Here is a 10,693-nt window from a genome sequence, read left to right on the forward strand (position 1 = left end):
TTAGAATTAGGTTACATTTTTGTGTTTACCAGTCTTCTAGCAGTCTTCAAACAGTGCCCGTATTATTCATTTGATTGCGTCTTTTATTTTCCCAGATCTATTTGATTGTCTGCCCAAGTCACAATAAAAGAGAGCTTGGAGCATAAAAGATTTCGTATGATAAACAGGGTTCACGACGCGGTGCTTGTAAATGAGATGTTGGCACCCTCTAGCGGACACAAAATCCAACAACACCAATCAATGCTGGCGAGACGCGGAATTCTCCAATCTTATTTTTCCCATTTCAAAGTTTGTTTGAGCTTCATGCCCTGAAAACGTGAGCTTCTCTGGAATCGTTGTACACAATTAGTGTACCGATTTGTTTTGCTCGCCGAGTTCCCAGGGGGCGGCTTCTAATGGTCTATGAACCCGTCCGTCCGTTTGCATACTCTGTCAAGTCAAAAGTACTTTTTCATAGCTTCGTTTTGCATTTTGATGATAATTCAGGATCAACAAGCAATGGTAAATAATGGTAAGATTGGTAAATAATGGTAAGATGGCGTTTTTCTTCAGCGTTTTTATTAAGAGGGAAAATGCAGCACATGTATATATGTATATACGTATATATAATATGTAGACGCCACACAGTAAATATTTTGAAGGGAACTGGAGCCACTGGCAAATCGTTGCAACATGAATGCTCTTCTATTCTTCTACACACAAATAGGAACATGGGACAAATAGTTGGTACAATTAATTTGTATTATAGAGCAACAATTGCCTAAAACTGACATATATTTGAAAATGGAAAATCATTTCTAAACATTATCTGTACTACGTTATGGACACCAGTAGAGGTCAAATCATCCTATTTGACAAAAAAATATGATAAACATAAAAATGTTAAATGAGAAGTGGAAATACGAGGGGGGGGGGGTCTTGACTTACTGTGCCATAAATCTTTGCTGCACACTAACCAAAGATGATGGCAAGCTTTATTTTATTTCATAGCTATACTATATTTAAGTTGCGAGTTATTTTGAAATCTTTAAAATCCAGAGTAATTGACACTCAGACCAAAAAGTGGGAGAGAGAGAGCGAGAGAGATCTCGGAGTAGAACCTGGAGGCCAAATGCCACCACAGCGGAAATGGGCCATGAAAAGCAAGCTGTTTGTTGCTACTTTCACCATAACATGGCTGGAAGAGAAAACCATTTCTCTGCTGCTCCCTATTGAATTGACTCCTCTCTGTGTGTTTTATTTCTCTCCCTCTGTCTCTCTCTTTCCCTAGCTCCAGGGAGTCATCAAGAGCATCGTTTTGAAGATGTGAACGACCTGAAAAAGCCTATGTGGACGGCGCTGCGGAGGATCTCGGAAGAAGCGCATGAAGGCCTTGCAGAAAAGGCTGGAAACGTGTCCACAGGGATGACGTCCTACTTGTGCTTTGCATTGGAAATGGTCGACAAAGATGAGAAGTCTTCTAGAAAGTGGAATTGCTTCCGAGGGTAATCTTCATGAAATGTTTCACAGACATCTTCAACTTATTGAAGAAATACCATCATCTAAAAACATGCTTGAGCCACGCTGACGATTGCTTGTTGCTTCCTACTGTATTGTGCAACTCTGCCCGTTAGCATCTTTGGAGCGCAAGCGCAGCTTTGGTTTGTAGTTTTCCAGGAAAAGCAGCTGCTTTGAGTTGAAAGCTCCACGACGCTTCCTGAAGAACAACATTCATCATGATGCTTGCCATGCGAGTGAGTGAGTGAGTGAGTGAGTGAGTGAGTGAGTGAGTGAGTGAGTGAGTGAGTGAGTGAGTGAGTGAGTGAGTGAGTGAGTGAGTGAGTGAGTGAGCGAGCGAGCGAGCGAGCGGACGGGCGAGCGAGCGAGCGAGGCAGAGAGAAATTGACGCACGTCCATTGAAGAGATTGCCCAAATGACCAAAAAAGGTGCCATTGGGTCCTCGTGTACTCACAGTCTTATGAAGTGAACGGCATCTTCGTATGCCATCCCGCACTCAATCAGAGCAATGGCTACCAGCACGGGAGCTCTGGGGGAAGAAAAGAAAAAAGAAAGTCCAGCTGTCCGTTTTGGAATTTTGTCGCAGCAGCAGCAGCTTCATTTTAGGAGACTGATTCGATTGACTATTTTGAAAGCCTGCCGCTTTAAATGTGACGCAGTTAGGCTTGGTGGATTGTTACGAGTGAGCTTCACGCCGCCAATAGATTGATCACATCTGACCAATGAAACGCGTCACAATGGACCAATAAATGGGTCAGTGTTCACGCTACATTGGCGGCGGCGGCGGCAGTGGGATTTGTGGCCTGGCATGAGGGCAAACGTACCTTCCCAGTCCAGCCACGCAATGTACAGCCACGCAGCAGCCGGGCTCATCTCGAAACTTGCTCTGCAAAAGACTCAGCCAATCGTCAACCACTTGATCGGGTGGGGAAGAGCCGTCTTCAAATGGCATATCCTGAAACAAAGGCAATGTGTGCAAAGAAAAAAATAAATAAATAAATATATAAATAAAAAATGGGTTAGCCATCTCAGCCAGCCAGCCAGCCAGCCAGCCAGATGATCCCTTTAAGCCCATGACACAACTCTGGGTAAGCATGAAAACGGACAGCTGCGGGGACGTGCGCAGCGGCAAGTTGTTAAGGCAAAAAACAGGGCCATCGCCCGCCAGGAACGCACATCAGCGAACATGTGATTTCACCACCTCACTCACCAGGACCCGAATGCCTTCTTGTTCCACCGGTGCCTTGTCGTAGGTCGCGGCGCACACTCTTACCAGGGTGTTAGCGCCATATGCCTTTAGATCCTTTGGATCAATACACAATTCAGTACGACACAAAAGCATCCTCTCAAAGCTGTTATTCAAATTGGGTCTTACTTCTATGAACCTCCCGAGCTGTGCATTGGTGGGGTTGTGCGTGATGAGGAACCTTAAATTGTCATAAGAGATTTCCACCGGGGCAAGTCGATTCATTTTGACACCCACAGAAGTGTTCCACTTGATGGCGAATGGGTTTGTTGAATGCAGGTTGAATGGGAGAGAAACTCTTCGAATAAGTGAGATGGGAAAGTTGGGAGCAAATGAAAAAAGATCAAGCCAGCCTTCAAAGGTCAATCCATCCACAGAAGGAACTCGACTCAAGCAACCGATGAGAGGGAAAGCGGAGCCGACAAATCAGCAAAGCCTCTGCTGTTCCACCAGAATTTCATGTGCTTTGACACAACAACAGGGAAGATCTGCAAAGACAGTGTGTGTTATATATTTTTACGATGACTATTATTTATCACTCAGACCTACCTCCCTACCTGTGAGTATGTGCGTGCGTGCGTGCGTGCGTGCGTGCGTGTGTGAATGGCAACGGTTGCTTCCGTCTTTCCGGTGGTTCACTTGTCCACAATGAGCAGCAGGTGTTGGGCTTGGCAGAACTCCCTTTCACGCCTTGCAACTGCCATACATGAGCATGAGCAGCCTGGGAAAAGACAACAAAGAGAAAGGCAATAGCGCAGCTATATGGGAACCTCAATGGCTATCCTTACTGCCTCAATGACCGAGGGTGCCTCTGCGAGTAAAACGACTCGAAGGTTGCTCTTTCAATTTGGGTTTAGAAATACCTTTGATTGTATTCTTGGTGGGACAAGTGCACAAATCACCAATAGTTGCGGTGCCATCAAGTTCTTAGCGGGTAGTAGTACATTTCTGACACTTCAACAAGTCAATGTGAAAGGAGCAAAGACTCACTGTGATGTGCGCTGAGGAGACCGTTCATTGAGCACACACAGGACAATGTGACGGCTGTTGGATGTGGACACACCATTGATGAAGATGCTGATGTTTTGCTTCTGCTCACGGCTGGCAACGGCCTGCTAGCTTGATGCTAAGCTGCGGGCGGAGCAATAGAAAGAAACAACATTAGCTGAGGGGAGCTTGCAGCGACAACGATCAAGTGAGCGTTTACTCGACAAAGTCACCTTCACAAATAGCCACGTGTGCTCTTGCAAATATTTGAAATGCGCATTTAGAGCACGTTGACAAAAATCGATGGCGCTGACACAAGTGACATTGAAACCCACTCACGGTTTCAGGGTTTTCTTATAGACATCGAGAGCACATAAAGGGACAAATAGGTCCGATAAATGACTTCCAAAATAGGACTTGGAATTGTACTCGACTTAACCGAGTTGCAATGTAACGTTAACGAAGCAGCTGACGTGATACTACACTACGACACTCGACGCAAAAACATGGCATGTAAAAACAAAAAGAAAGAGAAAGCTTGATCAAACATCACTTACAGTTAATTCGGACCAAAGGGTTTCCAAAAAGGCGGATCACAAAAACCAGACAACGTTCCAAACGAATACACGCGATATGGCCAAATCAATCCGTGAACAGCTTGCTACGCCCACCTTCTTCTTCTTCTTCTTCTTCTTCTTTTTTCATTAAGATGACGGATCGCAAAGCGGTACAACAGCGCTACCTTGCGGACGGGAGTGTGAACAGCACCTAAAGAGACTGGGCAATAATCACCCTGTTTGGTATTTGTTGCCAAGCCATCTATCTCATTTTGACACTTCAAGTCCAAATCAGTATTGCATAGCACAAAGCAAAACGAATGTAAAAATGGTAGCATTGGGCCAATCTCCAATGAGGGAGGGAGGGAGGGAGGGAGGGAGGGAGGGAGAGAGAGAGGTCCAAATGTACATCGATGGCTTGATAAACACAAGCAAGTCAAAGAGCACTATATACAGGCTCTTTCTGACTTCATAATACAGTGTTTAGCTAAACAAACGCGACTGCATTGAGAGGTACTGTAAGTAGGTGGCTATTGGAATGATATCATTTCCAAAAATGAGAAGTCAAAGTCAGCTTTATTGTCAGTTTCTCCACATGCCAAAGACACACAAAGAAACCGAAATTCTTTTAGTATTCCTATACTTGTGTTCCTACACAGCTGGGATTTCAAAGAGCCCTTGAAACATTTGAATACTGTGTGGACGGACGGGTGTGGCTCTGTGGCACACGCTTCATCTCCACAAAGTCATTTGTGGTTAAATCAAGAAAAAAAAGAGGGTTTACATTTAGTTTCATTTTCCCCTAAACCATACAGACTGATTGCTTCTTTCCCATTCCTTGAGATGTTGAAGCCTGTCTGACAAGACAGGGCACGTGTATATCTCGGTGCGTGCGTGCGTGCGTGCGGGCGTGCGTGTGCGTGTGTGTGTGTGTGTGTGTGTGTGTGTGTGTGTGCGTTTGTGTGAGATGACGTAGAAGCCTCTGAATCTGGTTTGGCAAGATTTGTGGAAAAGGCGAGCAGGAAGAGACAATCCCTGAAAGGCGGAAAAGAACTCAAGAGTTGTTCACAGCTGTTTCACAGCCGAGGCTAAGATGCTGTTGTAAATTGACAGATACTTTCTTGTTTATTTGGGGAAATTACTCTTTGGAGTTGAAGGAAGCTTTCAGCACTAGGTAAGTTCAAATCTGCTTTACTGGTTTCACTGTGTCTGTCTGTGGCAAGCTCAACATCCTTGTCTGAACAGAAACACGAGTGAATGCTTTGAAAGTTTGTCCTAGGGCTTGTTTTTTTACATCTAACGTTGTTTGTTTGATTGGGAGAGTGTACGTTACTATTGGCGTTGCCTTCCACTCTTCTCTGGCTGTGACTGACTTCTGAGTTAGAAAGTGATTCACATCATTGTCATTCATCAACAATCAAATGACGATGACATGTTTTGTCGCTCAGATTTGGTGATGGGGGTCGAATTCATACTGTAGGTTGTTAGATGACTTGACATCTTGTCAATCGAGCATCACTGAAGGTCAAAGCCAAGGAGAGCCCGAGTTGTCGGCTTGAAACAGAATGGGTCTCAATGCTGAGCCTTGGCTGTTTGGGAGGGGGGGGAGGGGAATAAAAAAAACCAAACAAATCTTGTTTTTCTTCTTTCAAAGCAAACCATTGAGTGGGTGAGCCGTGACTAATGCGGGAAGAATTCACGGATAAGAGGCCTGTTGCACCGTCGAGGCTATTCAAGAAGGATTTCCCTCCCCTTTTTCATACTGGAACCTGCTCTCTTGTCAGCAATGTTCCAGGACTGTTGTCACAAAGTCTGAGTAGTAAGCCGGCATCTTTTAAAAGAGATGGCTTTTCAATTGAGTCGTAGCCTACGGCTCACAATCATGACATCAATCAATCAATCAATCAATCAATCAATCAATCAATCAATCAATCAATCAATCAATCAATCAATCAATCAATCAATCAATCAATCAATCAATCAATCACCTGTTTGGAGAAAAGTGTCTTGCTCTCATTGTTTGTAGCACAAAAACGTCTTGGTGTTTGACCAGGGGTGTGTCGACTTTGTATATCCACACTTTGTGCCCTCTGTGACAAACTTCAATGATAATTGAAGGCTATTTTTTGGTTTGTCAGATGAGCGTGAAATGAGTTGTGAGGCACCCACCCGATGGATGCGTGTGTCACGCACGTTTTTTTTCTCTTGGATGTTTGACTTGCCGTGAAGAACTTGATGCAAGTTTGTGCCTGCCTGCCTGGCTGCCTGCCTGCCGGCCTGCCTGCCTGCCCGCCTACCTGCCCGCCCGCCCGGCAGGCTTTTGCGTCACGCTCTGACGTCAGAGCGAGGCGCGGCCGATCCTTATTGACGCCGATTCTGTTTCTTGTATTGCCGTGCTGTTGCCAGGAGTTGAACGGTGATGGGGCGTCTCACTTTGTTTCCCTTTCTCTTACAGGCGGTGCATTTGTTGCTGTCGTTTTGCCTAACCTCGACAAGTTCAGGCCGCAAGGATGAACTGGTCGGGACTCGAAAGCCTCTTGAGCGGAGTCAATAAGTACTCCACCGCCTTTGGGAGGATTTGGCTGTCCATGGTGTTTGTCTTCCGCGTGCTGGTGTTTGTGGTGGCAGCGCAGAGAGTTTGGGGCGACGACAGCAAAGACTTTGTGTGCAATACGCGGCAGGTAAGATGGGGCCAGCGTTTGACGACATTCGCTCACTTCTACCTTTGTCCCCAAAAACGGAATCGAATGCTGTGGCTTCAAGGCCTTCCCCGCGGGGCCAATCCGTCCGTATCGCCAGCGATCGGCATCGCTGACGGGACTTTCGGAACGCTTTGTCCAATGAGTCAGCCAGCCGTTTGCAAGCGTGCGTCTCTCTTGTCGGAGCGGAGAAAACTCTTTGACGCGTTTGACTTTGTTTTCAGCCGGGATGCACCAACATCTGCTACGACCACATCTTCCCCATCTCCCACATCCGTCTGTGGGCACTGCAGCTGATATTTATCACCTGCCCGTCCCTGCTGGTGATGGCTCACGTCAAATTCCGAGAAGAAAAGGACAAGAAGTACGTGGAGTCGCACCAAGGCTCTCACCTGTACGCAAACCCCGGCAAGAAGAGAGGAGGCCTGTGGTGGACTTATCTCCTAAGCTTGGTCTTCAAAGCCGGATTCGACATGGCCTTCCTGTACATTCTCTATCGCATTTACCACGGATACGATCTGCCCAGGTAAACGCTCGTTCCTTTTCACGTCGGTCGGACGAGATTTGCGTTTGATGGCTTTGGCTGTAATCACGTCTCTCCGGCTCAGATTATCCAAGTGTTCACTGGAGCCGTGCCCAAACACGGTGGACTGCTTCATCAGCCGGCCGACGGAGAAAAAGATCTTCATGCTCTTCATGGTCACCTCCAGTGCTCTGTGCATCTTCATGTGCATTTGCGAGATGTTCTATCTCGTCGGCAAGCGCTTGGTCAAAAGATTCAAGGTCCGAAGCGAGAACCAGAGGATCATGTTTGCCGATCAGCACGAGCTCACCAACATGGCCCCGCCCAGGTCGCTGTACAAAGAGACTGAGCGCACGCTGACTGACACAAACCAAAGCAAAAGTATGAAAGAGAAGAGGAGGGAGGTGGGTGAGATCACAACGCTTTGACCTTTTTTTTATGCCCTGACAAAGGTCGAAGATCGGACGGACATACTACGTCTGCACGTACATACGTATCTATACGCCACGTTGACTGACTGAAATGAAATGAAATGAAAATGCTGGAGCTCCTACCTTGGCTGAAGGTGGACAACTACGGGTGCAGAAAATGCGACATGTCACTGAACTGTGATGTCTCAGTATCTTACGTGAGAGCCCTTGCTGTTGAACACAAATGTGTTCCCGTACATGAGTCCAGAGGTATTTGAACAGTGAGCGGATTCGCATGATTTTGCCTCGATAAATCATCAATTCATTGAAGTTATTCCAAAGAAATATTTCATTTCACATTTGCAGTGATTTTTTTTTTTCCAAAATTTGTATCCACGTAGTATGACAAATCATGGTTATGTGCGTGGGAATCAATCATAATTGTTCAACTCCCTGTGGACCTCTGGTAATAAACAAACTCGCTTGACGTCAAATGTACAATGTTTATAAGATATACTATAATGAGTGAGCTGTTCACAAGCAGCTCCAAAGGTCCCTCAGGTCACGCTAGTTGGAAGAGGGAATTTTCAAAGCCAACATTCACACGAGAGCACAGGTGTCAAACTCAAGGCCCGGCCGGGGGCCAGATACGGCCCGCCACATCATTTTATGTGGCCCGCCAAGACAAATTGTGCATCAAATTCGTGTGTCATGACTGGAATTGCAAATTGCCTTCACTTTTAATATCTTTTTTTTTTTTTTTTTTTTAATATTTGACCAATTTTTACTCGTCTGATTTGAAAACGAGTTATTTGTCAATTTGTTTTGTAGCTTTTACTGTATATGATCTGAGGTGCTCATACATTTATTTGGGTTGACAGTCATAATGGAGAATGTCATAAAGAAGCTGTGATTACAATGCGGCCCCCGAAAAAAATGAGTTTGACACCCCTGCACTAGAGGGTACCACACACACACACACACACACACACACACACACACACACACACACACACACACACACACACACACACACACACACACACACACACACACCTCTATAAGAAAAAAAAGACATTCCCAGAAGCCAGGCGGGCGGGCCGGCCTATCTAGTGCTGCCCCTTAACGCTTCGTGCTGCATAGGGTCCATTTGTTTGTTTAGATGGGGATAGATGGACTCAATGTCCTTGATTTCAAGGTGAGCTCTTGAATTGCAGCCCCAGCAGATGTGTAGATTCCAAAACTTGCATGTTTCGGAATTCCTTTTTGAATGCTGTCGCCACCTTATTGTTGCTGGCAGCGTATTTTCTGCTTATTCATCAGACCTGCTTATTACTTGGCTCCACATCCAACATTTAGGGGTGCTAACATCAGAGCCATGTGTGATGTCATTCATTCGATACAATGCTTAACTTTTACGGGTCCTCCACGGATGAAGCTCTGCTGGATGTGAGTGCTTAGAAATGGTTTTCTCGTTTCTCATTAAAAGTATGTGACAAAACAAGGAGAGCAGTGTGTTTGTAGACCTCGTGAAAACAAGAAATAGATGAATGCATAGTATTCTAGGAGCAGACAAGAAGGTCAGGTACCCAGTGCCATATATATATATATATATATATATATATATATATATATATATATATGATCATCAGAAGCTTGCTAAAACAACAAATGTTTTGGTGGCCTATTCGAGCAGGATACATAGGAGGTATTTGCAGGTGTACCACTCATCATTATGTAACCTGTCTTCCTACTGGCTGCCAGTTTTCCACAGGGGGTGTGCATGCGTGTGTGTGCGTGTGTGTCTTAGGCGACACACACACACACACACACACACACACACACACACACACACGTTACACACCAATCAGCAGCGCTTGCTGTGATAGCCCACATTGGTCCTTTGTGTGAGCTGCAGCCCAGGTTTAAAATAGCTCTTTCACCATGATATTTGGGAGGCTGTTATATCATCACCCTCTTCCACTGTCTCACTTCACTCACGTCAATCTCATACGTCATATGCGCATTCTCTCTTTTGAGATTGGACTGTAAATGAAATAGTAAGATTTGTTTTCATTGCAAGCAATATGTATGTGCAGTCTTTGCTTGTTGGCGAATTCAAAGAAGCTGTCGGTATGTGCCATAAGTACTGGGACGTAAATATTCATCATAACTGCTGATGACGATTAAAACAAACAAGAAAAATAGCCCCGCAGCAGTATTTATCAAAAGATTGAGGCCACCTTGAATCACGCGTGTACGTGTGAGTCTTTGTGTTAGATTCTGCAGATATTCAAACCACTAGCACCCACGTAGAAAACATTCACATGGACAATAAAGAAAAAAAAAAAAGCTTGCAAGCACCCACCAAGCCACCCACACACACACTCATACACATGCGCGCGCGCGCACGCACGCACGCACGCACGCCCACAACTACACGGCAATATGAAGGAAATTGTTGGGAGCAAAGAAGGGAGGTGTAATAGCGATGGGCTTCACTCGTTACATAAATGGCAACGGCACTCGTTCCAAGGCTGAATTGCAAAGAACGAGTCACTCGCTGCGTTTCTTTCGTGGTCACTGCAGACAGAGCAGAGCGGAGCAGAGCAGAGCAGAGCAGAGCAGAGCAGAGCAGAGCAGAGCAAAGCAAAGCAAAGCAAAGCAAAGCAAAGCAAAGCAAAGCAACACACCAGATCGAAGCCGACGACTCAAACACCGGTTTCCTTCTTACTTGCTCTGGCAAAGAGACACTTTGGAGCAGATTGCTTCAA

General features: G+C 45.6%; 2 protein-coding genes across 4 annotated transcripts; one reads left to right on the plus strand and one right to left on the minus strand.

The window, feature by feature from the left end:
* Positions 1–541: 541 nt before the first annotated feature.
* LOC125980843 (protein tyrosine phosphatase type IVA 2) lies at positions 542–4,446 on the minus strand. 2 transcript variants are annotated; one of them, XM_049740411.1, is made up of 8 exons: positions 4,288–4,446; positions 3,734–3,874; positions 3,301–3,464; positions 2,873–3,231; positions 2,708–2,800; positions 2,322–2,452; positions 1,952–2,026; positions 542–1,696 (listed from the first exon to the last, which is right to left on the minus strand). In XM_049740411.1, the coding sequence occupies exons 4-8, from the start codon at positions 2,966–2,968 to the stop codon at positions 1,585–1,587; spliced, it is 507 nt and encodes a 168-aa protein (XP_049596368.1). In that variant the 5' UTR covers positions 2,969–3,231; positions 3,301–3,464; positions 3,734–3,874; positions 4,288–4,446; the 3' UTR covers positions 542–1,584. The 2 variants fall into 2 exon arrangements, with proteins under 2 accessions (XP_049596368.1, XP_049596367.1); XM_049740410.1 differs by having other exon boundaries at positions 2,708–3,231.
* Positions 4,447–5,287: 841 nt separating this feature from the next.
* LOC125980841 (gap junction beta-4 protein) lies at positions 5,288–9,423 on the plus strand. Of its 2 annotated transcripts, XM_068652903.1 has the most exons (5): positions 5,288–5,461; positions 5,942–6,106; positions 6,743–6,968; positions 7,211–7,512; positions 7,595–9,423. In XM_068652903.1, exons 3-5 carry the CDS (start codon positions 6,798–6,800, stop codon positions 7,935–7,937), a joined length of 816 nt encoding a protein of 271 aa, XP_068509004.1. In that variant the 5' UTR covers positions 5,288–5,461; positions 5,942–6,106; positions 6,743–6,797; the 3' UTR covers positions 7,938–9,423. The 2 variants fall into 2 exon arrangements, with proteins under 2 accessions (XP_068509004.1, XP_049596363.1); XM_049740406.2 differs by lacking the exon at positions 5,942–6,106 and having other exon boundaries at positions 5,289–5,461.
* The last annotated feature ends 1,270 nt before the right edge of the window (positions 9,424–10,693 follow it).

Source organism: Syngnathus scovelli, chromosome 14, assembly GCF_024217435.2.
Source record: "Syngnathus scovelli strain Florida chromosome 14, RoL_Ssco_1.2, whole genome shotgun sequence".
Lineage (NCBI taxonomy): Eukaryota > Metazoa > Chordata > Actinopteri > Syngnathiformes > Syngnathidae > Syngnathus > Syngnathus scovelli.

Coding starts and splice junctions, on each gene's coding strand:
- LOC125980843 (XM_049740410.1), bottom strand. CDS start 2,968: ATGAATCGACTTGCCCCGGTGGAAATCTCTTATGACAATTTAAGGTTC. Junction 2,453..2,707: donor AAGAAGGCATTCGGGTCCTG/GTGAGTGAGGTG, acceptor CCTTTGTTTCAG/GATATGCCATTTGAAGACGG. Junction 2,027..2,321: donor TGCGTGGCTGGACTGGGAAG/GTACGTTTGCCC, acceptor TTCTTCCCCCAG/AGCTCCCGTGCTGGTAGCCA.
- LOC125980841 (XM_068652903.1), top strand. CDS start 6,798: ATGAACTGGTCGGGACTCGAAAGCCTCTTGAGCGGAGTCAATAAGTAC. Junction 6,969..7,210: donor TTGTGTGCAATACGCGGCAG/GTAAGATGGGGC, acceptor CTTTGTTTTCAG/CCGGGATGCACCAACATCTG. Junction 7,513..7,594: donor CACGGATACGATCTGCCCAG/GTAAACGCTCGT, acceptor TCTCCGGCTCAG/ATTATCCAAGTGTTCACTGG.